General features: G+C 45.9%; 1 protein-coding gene across 3 annotated transcripts in view; it reads left to right on the top strand.

The window, feature by feature from the left end:
• The first annotated feature begins 308 nt into the window (after positions 1–308).
• TACC1 (transforming acidic coiled-coil containing protein 1) overlaps positions 309–25560 on the top strand; it is a 94158-nt gene continuing 68906 nt past the window's right edge. For 2 of the 3 annotated variants that reach the window (XM_061134599.1, XM_061134601.1), the window contains exon 1: positions 315–447. In XM_061134599.1, coding sequence (XP_060990582.1) covers positions 371–447 — 77 coding nt within the window. In that variant the 5' untranslated portion in view covers positions 315–370. Of the gene's footprint in view, positions 448–25560 lie in introns of all 3 variants that reach the window. The other variant, XM_061134602.1, reaches the window with a different exon arrangement.

Genomic DNA, 25560 nt, shown 5'->3' on the forward strand with positions numbered 1-25560 from the left:
TGCGAGCGCGACGGCCGCCGGGCCCCCGCGCCCCAGTCCACCTGTCGCCCTCCGCCGCCCTGCGGGGGGCTCCCTGGCTGCTTGACCCGCGCGTTCAGCCTCGCCCTGGCGGGATCTCCGGGCGGGGGTCCCCGGGCCGCCGGGCGGGCCGAGCCCTGCGATTGGCGGAGAAGTCGCAGCGTCTCCAGCAACGCCCTTTCGCCGGCGCTCCCGGCGGCCGGGACCCTGTCCCCGGCACCCCCGCCCACCCCGCGGCCCCACCCTTCCTCCGGCGCCCGCCTCCTCCTCCCGGCGGGGTCCGGGCCGGGCCGGGCCGGCGCGCCGCGGAGCAACCACCGGCGGGCGCAGCCCGGGCCCCGCGCTCTGAGCCATGGGAGGCGCCCACTCTCAGAGCCCGAGGGGCCGGGAGCCGACCGCGGAGAGGTCCCCGAGACCCCGAGAGACCGCGTGAGTCCCAGCACCCCGACTCCCGCCCCCCAGACCCCCGGGGCCGCTGTTCGGGGCTTTGCCTGCCGGCCCGGGATGGGAGCGCACGGCGCCCGTCCCACCCGGGCTGGGAAAGTGGGGACTCCCGCGCGCGCCTGCGGGGCTCAGGGGTGGGCCTGGTGGGACATCCCGCCCCGAGCCTCACCTTGCGGGGCCCGGGGGACGCACGACCACGACCCCACGGGGACAGTATCGCCTCCAGGCGGGTTGCTGACCCGCGCCCGTCCTTGCTGCGCCCGGAGAGGGGAGGGGGCGGGGATGAGAGGACCCCGAAGTTTTCCAGACTTGTCCAAGCAGGAACACACACACGTGTCCTCAAGGGCTCAGAAACACCCTGGAGACGGAGCCAGTTGCTGCAGGGGAAGAGATTAGAAAGGGACTCGAGTCGCAAAGATAACTCGGCTCGTGTTGGCCTTCAGGGTCCAGGAACTTGACGCCGTGCTCGTTGTTTGCAAGAACTCCCTCTTGTTTGCTCCGAGGGCTTCATGATGATCTCAGAGAAAGGACTGTATTGTAGCGGCAGCAATTAGGCTTTTGTTCTGGGACAGCAACAACTGGGGACACCGAGTACTGAAATGCAAGTTTCGAAGGGACGTTTTTAGGAACGTGATTTAGAGCAAGTTGCTGGGGTTTGAAAGATGGCCTTGCTGTCTTATCGCAGAGAGGATACGTTGATGATAACTATTTATCTGAGAACCCAAACCATCTTTAAGCGTTTAATGAAAAATGTTTAAAGTGTGTGTGTGTGTGTGTGTGTGTGTGTGTGTTTTGGAGGTAATGTCAAAGAATCCATACTCTATTTTAATTCAGCCAATGCCAAAGCTGTTTAGTTGGAGAAAGATACACTTAGCCATCACATACAGACAGCCTAGGCCATGGGAGGGGCCTCTTTGGATTCTCTTTTCAAGACAAAGTAACTTCCAGAATATCCAGATGATAGACATGTTAGTTGTTCCTCCTGATGGTTTACATATGATCACGAATCTAAACTTAGTCCAGGCATCTTATTAATCATAAGAATAGATGAGAATTATGGAGTAGATTAAAAATGTACCAAACCCTGTTCTAAATACTCTGCGTGTTAGTCCCCAAGAACACTGAGTTTGTTTCTCTTGTGGCCCTCATTTTATTGGTGAGGAAGCTGAAATATCAATACAAAGAGAAGTGACTTGTTCAAGGTCACAGAGCTACAAGGTGGGGGACCCAGATTCTGACTCCAGAGGTCCTGCTGCGGCCGTTTCCCACGGGAGTGTTGGGATTGATTTTAGGAAACGAACTTTTATCTCAGCAGGCAGAACACATCCCACTTTTTCCTTTAATTCCTCCCAAATGAGGGAGAAATCTGAATTAGCAATGCTTATACCTAATGAGAAAAAAATTGCCGAAGTTGATTTAACTTTATAAAAAGCAAACGTAAGGGACGCCACTGGTGTTCCAGTGGTTAAGACTTCTTCTTCCAGTGCAGGGGATGAGGGTTCAATCCCTGGTTTGGGAACTAAGCTTTCCCGTGGCAGGAGCAGTTTGCAGGGGGTATGGTGGGTTATGGGGCAGCTAAGCCCCTGCAGTGCACCTACTGAACCCCGGCTACTGAATCCCTGTGCCACAACGAAGACACAGTGCAGCCAAATAAATAAATATTCAATAAACAAGCAAACAGAAGAGGCAGTGTAATACAGAGATGATGTTCACAGTTTTAGAGGCAGATTGCCCGGGGTTGAATTCTAGGCTCTGCTCCTTAGTATCTGGAGCGCTTTTATCTGGTCCTTAACCTCTCTGAGACTGCTTCCTTGTATGTAAAATGGGAATGAAGACAACGTCCAGTTCACAGGCTGCTCTGAGGATGACGTAAGATCGTGTATTTATATGAAGAGCAAGCTAATAGGTTTTATCTCTGAGCAGTAAGTTGTTTTAGCCAAGGATGACGGTTGACTATTTAATCTTGGTGAGCATGTGGCTGGTGTAACTCAAAAGTAAATATTTGAATCGTTCTCTGATAGGATGCTGGAGAAATGAACTCAGGGTTTTTGGTGCTGGATTCAGCTGTCAGGGTGAGGATTTGATTTTCGATTGTCAGATTATCCTGTGCTTTTGCAATAGATAGAAGGTCTCTCTTTCTCCAAGGAGATTCTGCACATGCCTTATATATTTACCAAAGCTTGCCTAAAAATAATCATTAAAGCCATCCTTGGTCTAAACCTAGGAATACCACCCAGGAATGCCCTACCCTGCTGCAGTGAGGGCATTAAGAAGGACATAAACACATGTGGGCTGTGTTGAGAGTTTCGGCCTCATCAGAGTGTGCAGGCTTAATGAGTCAGCCCTATAAACCACTTGGCACAGACCAGGTGAAAGATGAGAAATACGCACTTTGATGCCTGTGATATACATGAAAAGCGAAACGCATGCTTTTTATCCTGCCTCATTCGGATGTACAGCCACAAGTGTCTCCACGGTCATTGTTAATGTCACTGGCTACAGATTTCCTGCCGGACACATGGCAGCTATGGATAATACTGACCTCAAGGAAGTTCCCCTACTCGGGCCGTTGCATTTTTAAAATCTATTGTTCCTTTTTAAAAAAACATAAAAATACATGAAAATCTCACAAGTGATGCATGAACACTGGCATTTGTCTTTTGAGGGAGAAAAGTATGTTTCAGAATGCTCACAATTTATATTGCAGAAAAATTTAATCAAGTATGAAATTTAACCAGATAAATCTGTCTTAACAGAGTTCTACTGTGAAATATCAACACATATGGGGGACTTCCCTGATGGTCCAGTGGTTAAAACTCCACACTGCCAGTGTAGGGGGCAAGGGTTCAATCCCTGGTCGATGAACTAAGATCCCGCATGCCATGAGGTGCAGTCAATAAATAAAATTACTTTTGAAAAGAAATGTAAACAAGTAGGGACATGTATGAAGAGAAAGTTCTGATTTTAAGATAAGACTGATTATTATGGAAGATTATAGCTTATAGGCTTGCAGGAATGTCTACCTTACCCAAACCGGAGGAAGCAAATGAGTCGGCTTTGGTAAAAGCTACAGGGAAATGTCATTTCAGTTATTCAAGGAGGCTGCACAGATAGTGATTAAGAGCAGAAGCTGTGGATCAGGCAGACCTGGGCTGGAAGTCCAGCAGTAGCTTAGTTCAGGAAGCTTTGGAAAGGAATCACTTAACTCTTCAGTTGGGCAGATGTCCGCATCTTTAAAATGGCAATAGTAATCATACCTACCTTATGAACTAGTGTGTATTATTAGTGCAGGGTTGGTACCCAGGCATGCTTGCTTACCTGAGTTATTAATACATTCCCATGTGTATGTACCTATAAACCAGGCGCTACGCTCGCTTCTGTGGGATGTGTATTTTGAGTAAGGCTGAGTCTGTGCTGGGGCCCTTCTAGGTGTCTCTAGTGGTAAAAAACTGCCTGCCAATGCCAGAGATGTGGGTTTGACTTCTGGGACAAGAAGATCCCCTGGAGGAGGGCATGGCAGCCCACTCCAGTCTTCTTGCCTGGAGAATCCTGTGGACAGAGGAGCCTGGAGGGCTACAGTTTGTAGGGTTGCAAAGAGTTGGACACAACTGAAATGACACACACATGACTCTTCTAAAGGGAAGGTTGACTTGCATGCTCATTCAGCGAGGCCTCTTGAAGAACCAAGACTGGCTCTTTTGAGTTAACTTTTTCCTCAATTAATTTCCATTTTGCAGAAAGAAGCTCTGTCCTGAGAATGGCCCTCTGTTTGGGGATGTGGTAGTTTGGTGAAATGTTTGAAAACACTGACTCCTGAGTTGAACTATTTTTGGCAATGGGGCCAAGATGGGTTTTCTAACAGCAGTAAATAATTTGTGGCGAGGTTTGGACAATGACATAAAGCAGAACCTATTTTTCCTTTAGGACTATGGTGTATAACTAACTCATCTAGGGCTTGTTGAGTTTGTCCATGAGGAATGAACCATAATGCACTTGTCAACGCTTTCAGTTAAATTTCTAGGCCAATCTTAGTTTGCATTTGGAATATGTTCTAATGGATTAGATCATTGGCAAAGTCAGGAGTTTCTGAGAACTGCAGTGTTTTTGCCTTGGGGTTTTCTGATCACGTGAATTACATGCAGGTTCTATAAAGGTCTCATGAACTGCAGAGATAGCAACAACAACAGAGATAGCAACAACAAAAGATAGAGCCTTTTGATGAACACAAGTCCTGACATGAAGAGGTGTTGGCTTTGAAGTTTTAGACACAAGCAAACAGGATTCAAAACAAGTAATCTTAGGAAGCAACGTACTTGCAACCCACGGCTTTCAAATTCAGTGTTGTTCACCCCACAATTTTTACTGTCATTGAAAACATTTAGGTCCCCGATTGCTGTAGAAAATTTTCAAACATCCATCTAAACTGTTTTACTGTACAGTTAAGAGAGAGACTTAGAACAAGTTTGTGGAAAAGACCCAGAAAAACCTGCTCTATGAATAAATGTTAAAAGAAGTACTTAGCTTGTAGGAGGGACTGGTACATGGTGGAAATATATAATTTTTAGAGGATGTTGGCTGCCTGTCTCTCTGGTGAAGTCAACCCCCCCAGGAAATGGTTTGCATTTCAGGACATGGAAATTATTTGTGTGTGTATGTTGAGTTTAGATAGCACAACTTCTAGACAGTGAGGGTAGCTGATATACTAAATAAGAGTTACTAAGGGAAGAAAAATCCCTTTTTGCAAATCATTAAAAGGTAAGAGAGATACTCTCTCAAGGATTGAGACTCCAAAGAGGTTCTGGTCTGGTTTTGCTCAATTGCTTCTCTCTTTTAGCGTCAGCGGTTCCCCACCCTTACTTCCACTCCACAGCTTCTCCCGGCTGATTCATATTTTGTGTCAAAAATCAAGAGAAGGCGGGGGATGGGCACAGCTGCTGGAGTCCTGGGCTAGCGAAGCGGGTTATTTAATATCTTTGTTGGCTGGTAGCCAGGGTGTGCTGCAGGCTGTGTGAATTTGTTAACCCCAGGTCAGGAGATGAATCGGTAGCATCCTGAATGGCCGTGGAACATGCCATGGAGGTCCATGTTCTGAAACTCCCTCTGAGTCCTTTTTTTTTTTTTGCAATTTCTATTGTGGTAAAGTATATGTAAGATAAAATTCACCATTTTAATCCTTTTTGTGTTCAGTTAAGTCCATTCGCCATGTTGTGTCACCGTCACAAGCATCCGTTCACACTTCGTCATCATCCCAAAGAGAAGCTCTGCATCCAGTAAACAATCACTCCCCTTACTTCCGTCCCCCAGCCGCCAGTGACCTCTATTCTACTTTATGTCTCTGTTTACCTGTTCCTCATATAAGTGGAATCATCGAATATTTGTCCTTTTATGGCTGGCTTCGTTAACTTAGAATCATGTCCTGAAGGTTCACTCATGTTGTAGCATGTTTCAGAGTTTCATTCCTTTGCCTGGCTCAGTAATATTCCTGTGTATGTAGAGACCACATTCTGTTTATCTGTTCATCTCTTGATGGACACTTGGGTTGCTTCCACCTTTTGGCAGTTGTAAATGGTGCCGATACGCACACTGATGTGCAAGTATCTGATTGAGTACCTGATTTCAGTTCTTTTTGGGTGTTTGCTGAGGAGTAGCATTGCTGGGTCACCTGATAACTCTGGGGCTTCCCAGGTGATGCGGTGGTGAAGAATCTGCTGGCGAATGCAGGAGACACAAGAGACACGGGTTTGATACCTGGGTCAGAAAGATCCCCTGGAGTAGAAAATGGCAACCCACTCCAGTATCCTTGCCTGGAGAGTCCCATGGACAGAGGGGCCTGGTGGGCTACAGTCCGTGGGTCACAAAGAGCCGGACACGACTGAGCTCACACGCATGTAGTAACTCTATGTTTTACTTTTGGAGGAACCAGCAAATTGTTTTCCAAAGGACTTTACCATTTTACATTCCTGCCAGTTATGCGTGAGGCTTGCCATTTTTGCTCATCTAAGTAACACAGTTAGTAAATATTCTTATAATTATTTGTGCATCTCTGATCAATAATTTAGAACACATTCCTAGAAGTTTAATTATAGAGTGAAAATGCAAATATTCTAAAGGCTATATTTAGTTATGTATTACTGTATATTGTCAAATTACTCCCCCAAAAGTCATCCCAAATTATACCCCCACCTCCCAGCACTGCCACTTTCAGTTCAGTTCAGTTGCTCAGTCGAGTCCAACTCTTTCCAACCCCGTGGACTGCAGCACGCCACGCCTCCCTGTCCATCACCAACTCCTGGAATTTACTCAAACTCATGTCCACTGAGTTGGTGATGCCATCCAACCGTCTCATCCTCTATTGTCCCCTTCTCCCATCTTCAATCTTTCCCAGCACCAGGGTCTTTTCCAATGAGTCAGTTCTTCGCATCAGGTGGCCAAAGTATTGGAGTTTCAGCTTCAACATCAGTCCTTCCACTGAATATTCAGAACTGATCTCCTTTAGGATGGACTGGTTGGATCTCCTTGCAGTCCAAGGGACTCTCAAGCGTCTTCTCCAACACCACAGTTCAAGAGCATCAATTCTTCGGCGCTCAGCTTTCTTTATAGCCCAACTCTCACATCCATACATGACTACTGGGAAAACCATAGCTTTGACTAGACAGACCTTGTTGGCAGAATAATGTCTCTGCTTTTTAATATGCTGTCTAGGTTGGTCATAGCTTTTCTTCCACTGTCACTTTGGCAGTATAATAGCATCCTTTCCTATGCCAGGCACTATCATTTTCCATCTTTGCCAGTTTGGCAAGAGGAAAAATTTATAATCTTGGTTTGACTTTTTAAATTCTTTATCAGTGAGCGTGAACTCTCCCCCTGTATGTTTATTAGTCATCTTTTTTGGCTGCCCTGGGTCTTTACTGCAGCACACAGGCTTTCTCTAGTTTAAAGGCTTAGGGGCTTCTGTCTAGTTGTAGCGTGTGGGCTTCTTTTGTTCTGGAGCACAAGCTCCAGAGCTCATGGGCTCAGTAGTTGTGGATCGCGGGCTCAGTTGCCCAGAGACATGTGGCGTCTTAGTTCCCTGACCAGGAGTTGAAACCTCATCCCCTGCATTGGAAGGAAGACTCTTAACCACTGGACCACCGAGTCATTCCTTATCAGCCATTTGTAATTTCTTAATGTCTTAACTTCTCTTTGCCAGTTTTGTACTGAGGTACTTATTTTTCAGGACTTCCCTGGTGGCTCAGATGGTAAAGAATCTGCATGCAATGCAGGAAGAGACCTGAGTTCAATCCCTGGCTTGGGAAGATCCCCTGGAGGAGGGCACGGCAACCCACTCCAGTATTCTCGCCTGGAGAATCCCATGGACAGAGGAGCCTGGCGGGCTACAGTCCATGGCGCTATACAGAGTTGGATATGACTAGAGTGACTTAGTATGCACGCATGCACTAATTTTTCTATATTTTTTGTGAGAATTCTTTATACTATGAAGCCAGCTAACATTTACTGAGCACTTATGTTTTTGGAAAATGTTAGTCTCGCATGTACGTTCACTAATGTGATCTTTTTTAATTAATTAATTTTTAATTGAAGGATAATTGATTTACAGAATTTTGTTGTTTTCTGTCAAACCTCTTAAAATAACCCAGTGAAAGTGTTGCTCAGTCGTGTCCAACTCTTTGCCACCCCATGGCCTGTACAGTCCAGGGAATTCTCTAGGCCAGAATACTGGAGTGGGGAGCCTTTCCCTTCTCCTGGGGATCAAACCCAGGTCTCCCACATTGCAGGTGGATTCTTTACCAACTGAGATATCAAGGAAGTCCCAGTGCCAAATAACCCAGTGCCAGGGACCAAACTCTTGTGTCTTATGTCTCTTGCATTGGTAGGAGGGTTCTTTACCACTACTGCCAGCTGGGAAGCCCAAGGAAATAGATAGAGAGGTTAATTAACTTGTCTAGGGTGTCACATACTAGAGAAGGCAATGGCGCCGCACTCCAGTACTCTTGCCTGGAGAATCCCAGGGACAGGGGAGCCTGGTGGGCTGCCATCTATGGGGTCGCACAGAGTCAGACACGACTGAAGTGACTTAGCAGCAGCCGGCTATCACAGTTGGAGTGACAGAATTGAGATTCAAGCCTAGGCAGCCTGAATCCAGAGACCTACATGCCTGGCCATTGTCTTAAACAAACCTGTTAACCACTGTCCTCCGTTTTTGTTTTGTTTTGTTTTGTTTTGAAGGGAAGGTATTGTGTTCATTAGCTTTTTATTTTAGAACAGTTTTGGATTTACAGAAAATTTCAGCAGATGTGCCGAGAGTCCCCATAGATTCCACAAGCAGTTTTCCTTATTATTAACATCTTATATTACTATGGTACTTTTGTTACAGTTACTGAAACCATCACTGATATATTGTTATTAACTAAAGTCCATATTTTCTTTAGATTTCCTTAGTTTTTAACCTGATATTTTTTTTTCCTGTTCCAGAGCATATTACATTTAGTAGTCATGTTACTTTTTTTTTTTCACGTTACTTTTTAATATAAAGTAACCTATCATGCTTTGCTTTGGGTTTTACCCCCTCTGTTTTGTGTTTATAGTAAGCTCTTCCTGTCCTTAAATGAGATAACTCTTTTCTTATAGTTGTTTCATGAAGTCCTTCTCTTTATAAGAAACCATTTACTCCATCTGAAATTTTTAGAATTATTAGTGTAAGATAAGGCTCTAATATATATATTTTTCAGAATAGATAACCAGTTACTCCAGTACTAGTATTTAAAAATAATCCTTGTTCTCCCCACCGATTTGTAATACCTTTTTTTTTTTTTTTTTTGGCCATGTGCCGCTTGTGGCATCTTAGTTCCCCGACCAGAACTTGAACCCAGGCCCACAGCAGCGAGAGCACCCAGTCCTAGCCACTGGACCGCCGGCAATTCCCCGTGCTGTAACACCATTTAAAAAATCCTTTCCTTCTGTTTAACCCTTGATGGCTTTTTCTCTATTCTCACTCACTCAACAAATTTGAGTCAACCACTTTCTTATGTTCAGGCACTGTGACTGTTGTTTATTATTTACATGGAAATTGACAGGGGCCGAGGAAAGCATTTCTAAACGTATAAAATCTGAATATTCATCGATAGTATGAGGGGCAGGACATTTGCCAGAGAGTAGGACAAGGGGAGGTAACTTGCGAAAGGAGTTTGGGGCAAGAGGACATTAATAACTGAACTTTTCTTGTAGGTCTTACACCGCCCTGGGTCACTCTGCAGTACGTCTGAAGGTTTCATTTCAAACAATTTAGCATCCTGTGCAGAAACAGTGGTACCCCCAAATGCTCTGAGGACACCCGCAGGCTTTGGCAGGCTCACATTTTTCATGTACAGTCTACACTTTAGTTTCTGCAGTAACATGATACAATGTCCTAGCAGATTTATATCAGGAATGACAGATGATAAACCACTCTCTGTCCCTTCTCCTGATTGTACACCTCTTCTACCTCTGGAGACTTGGGAACCTTGGAAAGTGCGAGAATCCTTCACTTTGACATTTCTTCATTCTCTGGATTCTTACTGTTAAGGATACTTTGGGTATCTTTATTTTACTTTTTTTTGCTGTACCTGGTACAATTTCACCTTTAGTCAATCTGATGGTGTGTCTGCTGTGAATGTTATTAATAGAAATTTTAAGCAAAAGAAATTATGTTTGGCTTTAAACAAGGAATCATATTTGGCTTACTTATATTTAGGGGGTAGAATGTAGAAACTTTAGAATCGTATCTATTTTCTGAAGGCAGGATAGTTCTGTTTCCAATATAACCCGTACATCTATCTTGTACCACTTGTCCCCATAAAAGCCTGACAGCTTGAGAAGTCACTGGTCTGGATGAGCGTTCTCAGGAACCTGACAAAGATGCTTCACTTTAGAGCAATAGCTCTGAAAACTTCATTGAGTCAGAGATCCCGTGATAACATAAAACTTTTATAGACTTTTTCCAAACAAAAATACACATCCACACAGTACAGACAAGGCAGCCCTGGCAACTCAGTGGTAAAGAATCTGCCTGCCAATGCAGGAGACGTGGGCTTGGTCCCTGGGTCAGGAAGATCCCCTGAAAGAGGAGTGGCTGGCTAGCAACACACTCCAGTAGTCTTGCCTGGGAAGTCCCATGTGCAGAGGAGCCTGGCAGGCTACAGTCCATGGGGTTGCAAAAGAGTCGGACACAACGGAGCGACTGAACAACACCACCGAACATTACAGAAAAGTTACGAGAGTCAGAGGTCCTGAGCCTAGGCATTAGCTCATTTCATCCTTTCAGGGACCCTGTGAAGTAGATCTGTTGCCTCCGTTTTACAGATGGGTAAACTGAGGCCTGGGAAAGTTGAGAAACTAAGGCTGCAGAGCTGTCAGAATTCAAGTGAACCTAGCTGAAAGGAAACGATTACCGGTCATTTCCAGAGTGGGTCTCCCGTGGAGCAAATTATTAACCAGCTCAGGCTTCTGTTTATATGCTAGAAAATAAGTCTTTATGGGTTCCTCCCTACTGATAGCACAATTTCAGGGAAATAAATATTTGAGGAAAGTAAATGTTTGAAAAATACAACCCATTCTGTAGACAAATACCCGAACACTGTGCTGCATTTACACAGGGCGGCTAGAACGCCTCCCTGGGGTTTCTTTGCTGAATTATTTTCATCTGTGAGTCTTGCTTTCCTAACAACTGCAAAATGTTATGTTTCCATGGCGACCTCAAAATTGTTCTTAAGTAGGAGCTTGAGAAAACAAAACTCGGAAGGCTTGGACCGGACATAATGGTGGGAAGAGGACTGAAGTTGTACCTGCCGGATGTCACCTTCTTGGCATTTCTCTGGGTCCAGTGGTGTCTTGTCTCTGTCCCTTTCCCAGTTGCCTCCTTTGCCTTTTTCGATCCGTGATTCTCTGGTTCCACCACGGGTGAAGCCATGATTCCTGTGAAATGTCCGCTGATGGATATTTGGGGAAACAAGTTGTGAATAACATGGGCCACCTTTACAGCTGATACCTGGGGCTTGGCAGGTTCTGTTGAGGACAGGATTAGAACTGAGAGATGTGCCCACATTTCAGGAGTGGCTGGCGGGGAGGAGGAGACAGAGGTCCTCAATGGACTTCACCTGTGTTTCACCTGTTGTCCACCGGCCTCTGGTCCGGTAGAGGGTGCTGTTCTCTAGTTCTCCCACCAGGGGGCACCAGCCACCACGTGCTTAGTTTCTGGCCTTGGTTGGCCAGAGGTGACCAGGCCGGTCTTTAGCCGGCTCCTGGGTCGGGTGGGATAAAAACCAGAGAGTCTAAGGATGCTAGCTTACATGTACATGTAAGGGAAAAGGAAACAGACTAGGGAGCGGGGGAGGATGAAGCTGAGGGTTTTGATATTTCCATTTCCTCCTGCTGGCTGGGATCCACCTCTCCTGGGTGTGTTGTTTCTCATCACTGCTCCAAATTGCGTGGTTCAGAGCATATTTTTGTGGAAGTCTTCCCCCTCCTTCCCACTGTCCACTGGTTGAACTGCAGTATAAACGCCCAAGACTCAGAAACGGGGCTCACTGTGACCTTTGATAGAAAAACAAAGCTGAAAGAAATGCCCTTCAAAAAAATTTGCTGATTGAATGTGTAACAGAGTTTTCTGGCGCCCCCTGGTGGCTACTGTGGAGTACGGTTTCATCCTCAGAAAAGGGGAGACCCCCCACACCACAGGTCAGGGCGTCCCCTTCAACAGGCCCGGGTCATCCCAGCTTGGAGGAATATTCTTCAGAGACCAAAGCCCAGACAGTTCTAGGACTTGACTGGCTCTTCCAACGTGCCTTTTACTCACTTTTTTTGCTTTACACTTTCAAATTCCTCTTGTGTTTCCCATTCGGCAATCTTTGCCCAGTTCAGGGCCTTTCTCTTTTAAGGAAAAGTTTTTAATCCATGACAATTGTCTGTTTAGTTTGGTTGATTCCATACCCCTGTTTGGATGGTCAGTGCGACTGGGGAGGGTTTTGTGTTTGGGACTGAAATGCTTGAGTGGGGTGTGTGTGTGTGACTATGTGTGGCTGAATATATATATGTTTGAGGTGTCTGTGTGTGTTGTGAAGGGGTGTGTGTGTGTGATTGTGCGTAGGTGTGTACGTATATGTGGGGTGTGTGTGACTGTAGTGTGTAGGAGGTGAGTATATGTGTAGTGTGTGTGTGTGTATGACTATGTGTGGGAAGTATGTGTATATATATGCGTGGGGTGTGTGTGACTGTGTGAGTGTGTATGTGTGAGTATATGTGGGATGTGAGGGTGTGTGGGTGTGTACATATATGTGTGGTGTGTGTGTGTAACTATGTGTGGGTGAATATATATATGTGAGGTGTATGTGTGTGTTGTGAAGGGGTGTGTGTGTGTGATTGTGCATAGGTGTGTACATATATGTGGGGTATGTGTGACTGTAGTGTGTAGGAGGTGAGTATATGTGTAGTGTGTGTGTGTATGACTATGTGTGGGAAGTATGTGTATATATATGCGTGGGGTGTATGTGACTGTGTGAGTGTGTATGTGTGAGTATATGTGGGATGTGAGGGTGTGTGAGTGTGTACATATATGTGTGATGTGTGTGTGTGATTGTGCGTAGGTGTGTATATGTGGGATGTGTGTGTGACTGTAGGAGGTGAATGTATGTGTATGTGTGGTGTGTGTGTATATGACTATGTATGAGAGGTATGTGTGTATATATGTGTGGGGTGTGCATGTGACTGTGTGAGTGTGTATGTATATGTGTGGTGTGTGAGTTTATGTGGGATGTTGTGAGGGTGTGTGGGTGTGTACGTATATGTGAGGTGTGTGTGTGTTGTGAAGGTGTGTGTGTGGGTGTGAGATTGTGTAGGTGTGTACGTATATGTGGGATGTGTGTGACTGTGTAGGAGGCAAATCTATGTGTATGTGTGGTGTGTGTGTGTGTATGACTATATGTGAGAGGTATGTGTGTATATGTGTGTGGGGTGTGCGTGTTACCGAGTGTGTGTGTTTATGTGTAGTGTGTGTGTTTATGTGGGATGTTGTGAGGGTGTGTGGGTGTGTACATATATGTGTGGTGTGTGTTGTGAAGGTGTGTGTACATATATGTGTGGTGTGTGTTGTGAAGGTGTGTGTATGTATATGTGTGGTGTGTGTTGTGAAGGGGTGTGTGTATCTGTGTGGGGGTGTGCTTGTGATTTGTGTAGGTGTGTGATTGTGTGTGGGTGTGTACAGATATGTGGGGGTGTGTGTGTGGGTGTGTAGGAGGTGAATGTATGTGTATGTGTGGTGTGTATGTGACTATGTATGAGAGGTATGTGTGTATATATGTGTGGGGCGTGCATGTGACTGTGTGAGTGTGTGTGTATGTATATGTGTGGTGTGTGAGTTTATGTGGGATGTTGTGAGGGTGTGTGTACGTATATGTGTGGTGTGTGTTGTGAAGGTGTGTGTGTGTCTGTGTGGGGGTGTGTTTGTGATTTGTGTAGGTGTGTGATTGTGTGTGGGTGTGTACCGATGTGTGTGGGGGGGTGTGTGTGTCTGTGTGGGGGTGTGTTTGTGATTTGTGTAGGTGTGTGATTGTGTGTGGGTGTGTACAGATATGTGTGGGGTGTGGGTGTGTACAGATATGTGTGTGCGGGGGTGTGAGGGTGTGTACAGATATGTGTGTGTGTGTGTGGAGTCCCGGTGCTGCCAGGCCTGCATTGCTGACCCTTGCACACACAGGTGTCAGGAGGCCCTGGCTGCCTGCCGGGCTGACCGCCTGGGGTGAGTCTGGGGGAGCGTGAACCATCACACCCTGAGTTCTGCCTCTCTCTACGGAGCGCGGAGGGCGGCTTCTGACGTCCTTGTTCTCCGGCCTGAAACGCTCTCGGTCCCGCGTCTCCCCGCCGGGCCCCTCCTCTCGCCTGCCCGCACACAGCGGCCCTCTCGAGCCGCAAGCCCTCTAAGGAAGCTGAACCGTGCCGCTTCCTTTTTTGGGCAGCCTGGAGCCTTCTGCACTTGCATCACTGGTGTGTGGAACACATCAGCTCCTCGCGCTGTGTGGTCTGTAACGTGTCTGCTTTATGTGTCCGGAGTTCAGAGAGTATCCGCGGGGCCCTGGGTCTGCTCCATAGACGTTCTGGAACAAGTCAGTTTCATCAAGTGTGGATGCAGAGATAAAGCCATCCTGAATAGCTTATTTGAGAGCAAGAACAACAACAACAAAAATCCGCATCCAGAGGGAAAAAGTAAAGGTCCCAGCACAAGGGCAGGTTGATGGCTCTGAGTTGGGGAAGTCCTGAGCATTTGGCCCTTGATGGTGTTGACGAGGGGGGCAGTTCTGGGAACGTCCGAGGCCAAGCTTTCCCCGACAGACGCACCGGGAGCCCTGGAGTGAGGCTGAGGAATGTTGCCACGCGGTCTCCACGTATCCACCCCGGCACCCGGCAGCCTGGGAAATGTGTCTGCCAGCTGTCGCTGCCGAAGGCTTACGGAGAGTCTCAAATAAAGGGATTATGGGCCCAGGAGGCCAGTGACTAATGGAAATGCCCATCCTGGTGGCTGATCCCAGCACAGAGTCACGTTTCTGCACGTCCGGTCCCCGGATATGGCTGAAGTGAGCTCAGCCTGTCCCCCGGGGACGCAAGTGGCCCCTCTGGGCAGTGGTCAGCACACCCTCCCTTGGGAATCCTGCAGAAGGGCCTGGATTTGCTGCAGGAAGTAGGAGGGGTAGTGATGGAAGAGTCGAGAGAGGTTGTCCAGGACACAGAAACCTTCGACGGGCTCGGGTCCCGGGTCCTTGGGGGAGCTGAGCTGTCGGGGTGGGAGGTCTGGGGACAGTGGGGGGAGTGGTGCTGAGTCAGGCCTGAGTCGCTTTCCCACCCCTATACCAGAGCCAGACCGCAGGTCCCAACAGTGGAGGGGCAGAGACAATACAGATTGTGGCTCAAAAAGGGGACCGATGCTGGGCAGATGAGAACAGGGAGTCCCTTCTCAGCGTTGATTTGGCTGTTGTGAGTTAGGTGAGTTTTGTTGTGGTAATTCACAGTCTCTCTCTTTTTGAAAAAGTTTTTATTGGAGTGTGGTTGATTTACAATGTTGTGTTAGTTTCAGATGTATAGCCAAGTGAATCAGACTTACATATACATATATCTGCTCTGTTTTAGATTTTAACCCTGTATAGGTCATTATAGAGTATTGAAAAGAGTTTCCTGTGTTATACGGTGGTGGTGGTGGTTTAGCTGCTAAGTTGTGTTGAGCTTTTTGCAACCCCATGGACTGTAGCTGATCAGACTCCCTGTCCATGGAATTCTCCAGGCAAGAATACTGGAGTGGGTTGCCATTCCCTTCTCTAGGGAATCTTCCCAACCCAGGGATGGAACCTGCGTCTCTCGCATTGCTGGTGGATTCGCTACTGCTGAGCCACCAGGGTCTTAATTAATTATCTACAGAATCTTCTGGACTAAAGGTCCTTAAATGCTGATTTAAGGAGGAAGTGTTGAGCTTGCTGTTGATCAAAAGCTTCGTAACTCCAGTTTAGAAGTTAGGGACATGTTTCCTGTACAGAGAATGAGAATCTAGTGTGAGTGAAATCCCAACGATTTAAGGCATTTCAGCGTCTATCCAGAGTGGTCATCCGCTGGATGACCCACGCCCAGAGTTTCTGGTTCGACAAGTCCAGCATGGGGCGCGGGAGTTTGCATTTCTAATTCCCGGGTGATGCTGATGCTGCCTGGTCAGGGACACCTCCCCCACCCCCCGCCCCCCATTTTACTAATTTCAGGCAAAGGATTGAAACACTCCACTTACCAAAAAGAGAAATAAAGAAGAAAAGGAAGGAAGTCCACCAGCGTTTCAGTCAATACAGGACAAGATGTTCAGACTTCACGGATAATCAGACGTGTTCAGATAAAGCCAGCAATGGCATCGCATTCCTCCCCAGTTGCCAGCGTTTTAGAAGATGGACTAATGCAGCCTGGGTGAGGATTTAGGGAAGGGGCTGTCCCCTACTCTGCTGTTTAAAGCTGTGAGTCAGTACAGCCTTGCTGGCAGGCAGTCTGGCTCTGTGTCTCCAGGTACAAAATGCGATCTAGAGTTTTAACTCTAGGAAGTGATCCTGTACACGGGAGAAGATGTGTTATTCATCCCGTTTCTTTTGTAAGGAGGAACCGTGAAGCGCCTAAACATCCCTCCATGGGGAGCAAGTTTTGTAAATCACGTAGACACACCAAGGCTTGTTATGCGGCTGAGAGGAGATGAGTGCGTGGGCTCTGCGGGGTCAGGAAGGGTCTTGGCCCCACTGTCTGAATTCCACTTCCTCCCTTTGGGAGCAGAGCTCGTGATGAAAACAGGAGATGCTGGGAATAAACCCTTACCTCTAACTGAGAACAGTACATTTATTTTTTAATACATTTTTAAAATATTCTTGTCCATTATGGTTTATCTTAGGAGATGTAAGAGGTGCAGTTTCAATCTCTGCATCAGAAACATCCCCTGGAGGAGGGCCTGGCAACCCACTCCAGTATTCTTGCCTGGAGAATCCCATGGACAGAGGAGTCTGGCGGGCTACAGTCCATGGGGTCGCAAAGAGTCTGACACGACTGAGCGACTAAATGTGTTAGTTTCTGTTGTACAACAGTGTGAATCAGCTGTAAGTAAACATATGTGTGCTCGGTCACTTCAGTCGTGTCCAATTCTTTGTGACCCCATGGACTGTAGCCCGCCAGACTCCTCTGTCCATGGGATTCTCCAGGCAAGAATACTGAAGTGGGTTGCCATGCCCTCTTCCAGGGGATCTTCCCGACCCATGGATCAAACCTGAGTCTCCTGCATTGCAGGAGGTTTCTTTATCGCTGAGCTGCAGGGGAAGCCCATATGTATAAATATATTCCCTCAATATGTATATTTAAATTTCGTTTGTTTAAAAGTACCTATTTGTCTGTCTGTTGTCTGTTTAACTGCTCATCTGTCTTGTCTGCTTATCTGTCTGTCCATCCATGGTCATAGTACATGCTTGCGTGTAGGGATCAGGTTGATTTGGGAGGTTTCTGTCTGTTCATCCAATCGCCACATATCACAGAGCAAAACAAGGTAGACAAGACGCTTTGTGTTCACAGAACACACTTCTGGTTGGGAAAGACAGTAAGTGGAAAAATAGAAATAACTTCATTCCAAGTATAAAAGTTGCTTTAAGAAAAAGATAAAAACGGGGGTGTTGCTCACCATCATTTTAACAGTTGGCTGTTTATAGCCAAAAACAGAACTCTGGGTAAGTTTTCCTTTCTTCCTGGTATTTTTCTGGGCCATCCAAAATCCACCGTTTCAAAGACTATGCTCCTTGATGCTTGAGGATCCTCCCCTCACTCACTTGGCTTAAGTCCCACTTGCTGCTGAGCCGGGGCTGCTGACCACACAGTCCTCAGGCTCCTCCCTCAGCTGGTCCTCAGAGCAGCCTCCCTGACTCCCTGATTCATCCCCACTCGTCCTCCCTCCCCAGCCTCCTGGGCCTCCCTGGGAGGTCCTGCACTTTCCTTATATATCACCCATGACAGCTAATAAGTTACACATTTTCTTTGCTTACCGAACTCACCACTGTGCAGGCTCCGTGAGGGCAAGAATTGGGTCTGCCTGGTCATTTGTAAAGTGTGCGGGATGACTGAATGAAGGAATTCTTACTAAACTCATGTTCGGCTCATGCCACTCAAAAGCCAATAATTCAAGAGGCAAGTGTCAATAGAAAGGAAGGGTGCTTTCATCAGAAAAACTGGCAGTTGCAAGGAGAAGGTGGACTCATGTCCTGAGACCACTCCTCCAGAGATTCTGCTCAGCCATGACAGTGTTTAGGTTTTTTTTTTTGGTATTTATTTGGCCATGCTGCATCTTAGTTGTGGCACACAAGACCTTCCATCTTAGATATGTCGTGTGTGAGCTAGTTCCCTGATCAGGGATAGAACCCAGGCCCCATGCACTGAGAGCATGGAGTCCCAGCCACTGGACAGCCGGAGAAGTTCCTTCTTCCTTTTTTTTTAAGTGTACTTAAAAAAAAAATTATTTCTCTGGCTGTATCAGGTCTTAGTTGCAGTGAGTGGGTTCTCTCGTTGTGGCACGGGCTCAGTAGTTGCTCCAAAACATGTAGGATCTTAGTTCCCCGGCCAGGGATCCAACCCACATCCCCTGCATTGGAAGGAAGGTTCTTAGCCACTGGACCACTAGGGAAGTCCCTTCCTTTTCTTTTTTAAACAGTTCGTGTTGCCTTTTCAAACGAGGTGAATTTGGGGGGATGTTGTATCTCTGTTGCTCAAGTCAACTGTGTACATTGTTGGGGAGGAAGATATTTTCCTCTGCTCTTCAAGGTTCTTCTAGCTGGTCTAGGAATTAAATGGACATAAGGGCTTCCCTGGTAGCTCAGTTGGTAAAGAATCTGCCTGCAATGCAGGAGACCCAGGTTCAGTCCCTGGGTGGGGAAGATCCCCTGGAGAAGGAAATGGCAACCCACTCCAGTATTCCTGCCTGGAAAATCCCATGGACAGAGGAGTCTGGCGGACTACAGTCCGTGGGGTCGCAAAGCGTCAGACACGACTGGGCGACTAAACCACCAGCAAGACAGATTAACGGGAGAAAGTCAAACAAAAGTTCAATAACATACATCCATGGGAGAGACCCAGGAAAACTGAGTCACTCACCAAAGCGGCAGAAACCCTCACCTTGTATACCACCTTCAGCTGAAGATGAGAACGGATGTTGGAGGTAATGTTTTGGGACTTTGGAGGGATGGAAGGGAATTCACATCAAGATGGAAAAGCAAATGTTTGGTAAGCAACTGTGTGTTGGGCCTGCAGAGACACTGGGGCCCAGAGAGGACCCTGGTCTTTATGCCCCTGCCACGCTGAGCCCACTCTGCAGATGACCCTGGTGACAGCTCTGTCCTGGGAAGAGGACCTCGATTTGATAATTAAAAAAAAATAATTTTTTAAATTTATTTATTTTTGGCTGCACTAGGTCTTCCCTGCTGCTTGCAGGCTTTCTCTAGTTGCAGCAAGTGGGGGCCACTCTCTAGTTGCGGTGCACAGGCTTCTCTTATTGCGGAACATGGGCTCTGGGGCGCACAGGCTCAGTAGTTGTGGCTCTGGGTCTCCAGAGTGCTGGCTCAGTAGTTGTGGTGAATGGGCTTAGTTCCCGGCCTGTGGGATCTTTCCCGACCAGGGATCAAACCTGTGTCATCTTCATTGGCAGGCAGATTCTTTACTACTGGACCAGCAGGGAACTCCCCTATCTGAATGGTTTTAATCAGTTGGGGGAAGGTCAGAATTTCTTCCTGAGTTTTGGGGCCTTGATTATTTTCACCTTGGTGTGTGAAATAATCCACACGCCAAAGAGACATTTTGGGGTAGTGAATTTTGCTTCCCTGTAATATCCTTAAGGGTTGGGGAGAAAGCCTGGAATTCAGATGTCCTCCCCACGAGGTCTGAGTCCCAGCCATGCAGACTTCAGTGCCTGCTACTCCTCAGGAAATCCTTGACGCCGAGGACTCACCTACCTGTCCGGAAACCAGGATACTGGGCCCAGTGATCTTTGGCAAAGGACCTTTCCAGCTAAAACTTCCTATGGTTCTGCGAGATCTGGGGTGGATGCTTAGGCTGGGAGTCAGGGACTTGTTAGTTCAGGAAACTACTCAGTAGCCAGCTATGCCTTGACCAAAGGAAATAGAAAATACATATGATCTTACTATATCGTATGTGGTGAGGTGCCGAAAAGAGCAGTAAGGGTAACCTTGCTTACACTAGTTTTGTAAGATAATTTTAACAAAATATCCTGGGAATTCCCTGGAAGTCCAGTGGTTATGACTCTGCACTTTCACTGCCGAGGTCCCAGGTTCAGTCCCTGGTCAGGGAACTAAGATCCTGTAAGCTATGGAGCATGGTCAAATATATATATACACACACACACACACACACACACACACACACACACACATATATGTGTGCATATATACATATATATATATATATATTTTTTAACTAATTATGAGTCCATAAGAATATAGTTTCTAGGGACTGCCCTGGCGGCACAATGGTTAAGTCTCTGTGCTTCTAATGCAGGGGTGAGAGTTTGATCCCTAGTCAGGGAGTTAAGATCCCACATGCCTCATGGCTTAGTCAAAAAGTTAAAATTAAAAAAAAAAAGAAAATACTCAGGAAGTCCTTTTTTGGGTGAGTGCTGAAAATCGTCAGGCTTCCCAGGTGGCTCAGTGGTAAAAGACTACGCCTGCCAATTAGTGCAGGAGATGCTGGAGACACCAGTACTATCCCTAGGTCAGGAAGATCCCCTGGAGGAGTAAATGGCAACTCACTCCAATATTCCTGCCTGGAGAGTCCCACTGATGGAGGAGGCTGGAGGGCTATAGTCCATGCGGTTGCAAAGAGTCCAACGTGAGTGAGTGACTGAGCACGCACATGCTGAAAATCATCACTAACACCAGTTAGTGTTACAGACAAAGGATAACAATGATTAATTCATTTACAGAGTATCAGCCAGTTATTTTGTTGTTGTTGTTGTTGAGTCGCTCAGTTGTGTCCGACTCTTTGGGACCCCATGGACTGTAACCTGCCAGGCTCCTCTGTCCGTGGAATTCTCCAGGCAAGAACACTAGAGTAGGTCGCATTTCCTTCCTGAGGGGATCTTCCTGACCCAGGGATTGAACCCGCATCTCCTGTGGCTCCTACATTGCGGGAGGATTCTTTACCACTGAACCACTGGGGAAGCCAGTTATTAGTCTTTGAATTGGGATAAGACTCTCATATTTACTATATAGTATTTCTGGATTTATAAAAACCATTATTTTCAAGGAAATCTCCCCAAACAAGATAATATCCTTGTCCACGATCCAACCTTCCTTTCCCTCAGTGTATCAGTATTTCCACTTACCAATTTGAATTTACCATGAAGCTAATGAAGCTTGAACTTCAAGACTCCTCAGTTGGGCTGCCCTTCCTTGATCTCCAGAGCGGCTCTGGCATTCTGTAAGGTTCTTTTGTAATTTTTTTCAAAAGAGCCCCCCCCCCCCCACAAGTTCCTAAGCTTCCTGCTTCACAAAATGGGGCTTTGGCAGCCTGCTTCATTGCCACCTTCTTCCACAGAGCCCCACTATGTTAGCGCTTTTTCCCAGATGGGAAGAAAGGCTCCCAAGAGTGCCATCTGCCTCATCAACATGGTTTCCTGGAAGAAACCAACCTAAAGGGAATGTTAGAAAACAGTTCAACCAAGTCAATTGAAAAATCAAATTGGCTTTATTCTGTGAGCCAAGAATCAAGCAGCATCCTATGGAGCTAATAGGAGGGAGTTCCCTGGAGCTGCATGAAATGAAAGGCTTTTATGGACAGAAGGGACAGGAGAGAGGAACTAACAAGGGTGGGTCGTTTTCAGGCAAGATCACTTCCCTATGGGGGGCTAGCAGTAGGGGGCTATGAGGCATTTACCTCCCTAGTGCTGACCAGGGAATTCCAGACTGTCTGGTTAAGATCATATTCCTGCGAGAGGCTGAAACTGCAATCAGGTTAGGTATTAAGTCTCCATTTGGCATAGTAGGCTTAGCACAAGTGACCCCATTTGGGCCTGTTGTCTTTTTTTGAACAGTTCCCCCTTTTGATCAGACTCAGTGAAAGTCACTCAGTCCTGTCTGACTCTTTGCGACCCCATGGACCGTAGCCCACCAGGCTCCTCTGTCCATGGAATTCTCCAGGCAATATACTGGAGTTGGTAGCCATTCCCTTCTCCAGGGGGTCTTTCTGGGCCAGGGATCAAGCCCAGGTCTTCTGCATTGCAGGCAGATTCTTTACTGTCTGAGCCACCATGGAAGCCCATTTGTCACTGAGAAATGTGGTAAAAATGTAAGGTGTTAGTGCCACTCTCAGCTACTGTTCTCAAGTTCTCAGTTTTTGTTGATTCTCCATGTGGTATTTACAGGTTGTAACTTCAGGCTCACATTTTTTCAGCTGGTCATTTTCTTCATTCCTTTCCTGGCCTTCCAGTCTCAGGGAGATCATTTTCTTGGTGGTTAGTGGCTACGAACATACATTTCAATCTTTTGAGAAAATACAGCATGACAGGGAGGCTACTACGATTACTACAAACAGGAAAATTTCCTAATGTTTGGAGTGCATTTTGGAGTGCATGTATCCCCATGGTACAAACCAATCAAAATAAAGTAAGTCAAAGAAGGACTCCACTGAAGGAGTGAGAGTTTATCTATAATACCTATAGTTTGAATTCCTCTCTTTTCAATATCTTGGGGTTCCTGAGCCTGTCAGGCAGTGATTTTCCTTGTTGTTCAGTCAATAAGTTGTGTCCAACTCTTTGTGACCCCATGAACTGCCGCATCCCTGTCCTTCACTATCTCCCAGAGTTTGTTCAAACTCGTGTCCATTGAGTCGGTGATGCCATCCAACTGTCTCATCCACTGTCACCCCCCTTTCCTTCTGCCCTCAGTCTTTCCCAGTATCAGGGTCTTTTCCAGTGAGTCAACTCTTCATAATAGGTGGCCAAAGTGTTGGAACTTCAGCTTCAGCATAAGTCTTTCCAGTGAATATTCAGGGTTGATTTCCTTTAGGATTGACTGTTTTGATCTCCTTGCTGTCCAAGGGACTCTCAAGAGTCTCCTCCAGCACCACAGTTCAAAAGCATCAATTTTTCATCTCTCAGCCTTCTTTGTGGTCCAACTCTCACATTTGTATATGATTACTGGCAAAACCATAACTTTGATTACATGGACCTTTGTCAGCGAAGTAATGTCCCAACTTTTTAATATGCTGTCTAGGTTTGTCATAGCTTTCCTTCCAAGGAGCAAGCATCTTTTAATTTCATGGCTGCTGAAAACCTTAATTTTTAGTGAAAATAAAGTGATAAACAATTGTGAACCTTCTTTTATATTAGCATTCTGTGGCTTGGTGAATTTGTAAATACTCTGTGTATGTGTTTGTGTATAAATGCTTTCTATAATCTGTAGAAACGTGTTCTCATAGTAAATTTTTCAATGGGGCACAAAACATGTTTACTAATAAACCCAAATATCTTTAGTTCCTTTGTAGAAGAAATCCCCAAATGGACAAATCTGTGTTCAATAATTATTTTGCTTTATTTGTAAATGATTTAGATATTTGATAACTATCCACCATTTAATTGAACTTGGCGAAACTTTAAGGTTTCAGGTTACCAAAAAGATTTGGGGAGATTATTTCAAATGTTCACATAAAAATTTTATTCTGCAGTGTCTTATTTATTTCTCCTGTTCTCAATAATTATGTCTAGACTAAACTCAAAACTTTCATAAGATGTTTTGACAAAATCAGCCATCATCCCAAGCTATTTTTCTTGCTGACAAATTTCATAACAGAGATAACATGAACTTTTTAAACCAATGAACCCAACTAGGATAATGTGCTTTGTCATTATTTTAATGCTGATAATTCTGAAGACATACCTAGCCAACAAATTTAAACTAGACTTTATTTACCAAAGATTTTCTCAGATCAAGTAAACTTGAAAAATATTTGAGTTAGTTTCTATCATATTTCTGAAAGTTGTAGGTATCCTTCATACATACAAGTGCTTTATTCTCTTCAAGCCAATTAAATAGAGCTCTTCTACAAATTAATTTTAGCAATACCATCCGAAGGTGGATAATACCATACAACACATATACATAGACATACACACCCAGAGACAGATGCCAACAGAGACCTTATAGCTTTTGTTGAAAGATTTAGCCATGAATCAGGTAGTATAAAAGAGATTGGATCCAAATTATATTTCTGACAGCTGCAGTAACCTAAGGTGACCTGTTCAGATGGCTAAAGCATTTTATTAATATTTATGGAGAAGATCTTTAGGATTTTTCAGTTGCCTAAGTTTCAAAATAACTTTCATCCCTTCTGTTTTCCTCCTGATAAGAATCGCCTCCTTGAAGTTGGTATTTTAAAGAGATGACCTAAATAAGAGTTGCTGGAGCAGAATTTCTGGTTTTTCAAAGATATGTGAGAGAAGGACAGTTGCTTTTAATTCCTGAGGAATTGGGCTGCAATTTAAATGATATCATAGGTCGATCCACCTATAAATCCTTTTACAGGGGCTTTAGAAGGTTTTTCTTTCCCTCTGAGTACATAGTTTTATTTTAGGGAAGCAGGCCTAAAAGTTTTTCTATCAGGCTCTGCATCGTGGCCAGTTTCTGACCACAGAGATACTTCGTAGCTGTCAGCTGGAACAAACAGTAAATATTTCTGACAGTACTGAACAACCACTTGGATTCAAGAGGTACCTTCAAAGAGAGCACACACAGAAGGTATTTTATTTTTGGACTTCCCTGGTGGCCCAGTGGTTAAGAACCCACCTGCAATGCAGGGGACACGAGTTCTCTCCGTGGTCTGGGGAGATTCCACGGGGCACCCAAGTCTGGTCCCAACTACTGAGCCCCTGCGCCCTAGAGCCGGGCTCTGCAACAGGAGCCAGTGATCTACCAGAATTTAGCCAGGTTTCTCATTAAAGAACTCACCAATTCAAGAGACATCCCTGGTGGTCCAGAGGTCAAGAACCAATGCTGGGAAGGGCCCATAAAGGGGGCGCCTTCCTTTGAGTAGATATGGGGGTGTCTGTAAGCCCGCAAACTTGGTGGATTTTTGTTTATGGTGTTGTGGTCTCTTCAGAGTAGAAAGACATTCAGACAGAGGATTGCTAGAAAGAAGTGAGTGCTCAGAGGAGGAGAGAGGGGAGCTCTTACTGAGTTCCTTAGATAATAACAGTGCCAGCTTTGGGTTGCCACTATTTTCTTCAGCCTGTCAATTTACCTTTTAAATATGTATTTATTTATTCGGCTGCATCGGGTCTTAGTTGTGTTGCGCGTGGATTTTCTAGTGGTGTGTGGGCTTAGTTGCCCCATGGCTATGGGATCTTAGTTCCCCAATTAGGGACTGAACCTGCATCCGCAGCACCGCATGGCCGATTCTTAACCACTCAACCACCAGGGATGTCTCTTGATTTGCCTTTTAATTTGAAGGCAGACATGAGGAGTTTTCCTCTTCTTATGGAGCCAAATCTCCGATCATTATTTTGTGTGTTATTTTGTT

The sequence above is a fragment of the Dama dama genome, chromosome 32 (genome assembly GCF_033118175.1).
Source record: "Dama dama isolate Ldn47 chromosome 32, ASM3311817v1, whole genome shotgun sequence".
NCBI classification, from domain to species: domain Eukaryota; kingdom Metazoa; phylum Chordata; class Mammalia; order Artiodactyla; family Cervidae; genus Dama; species Dama dama.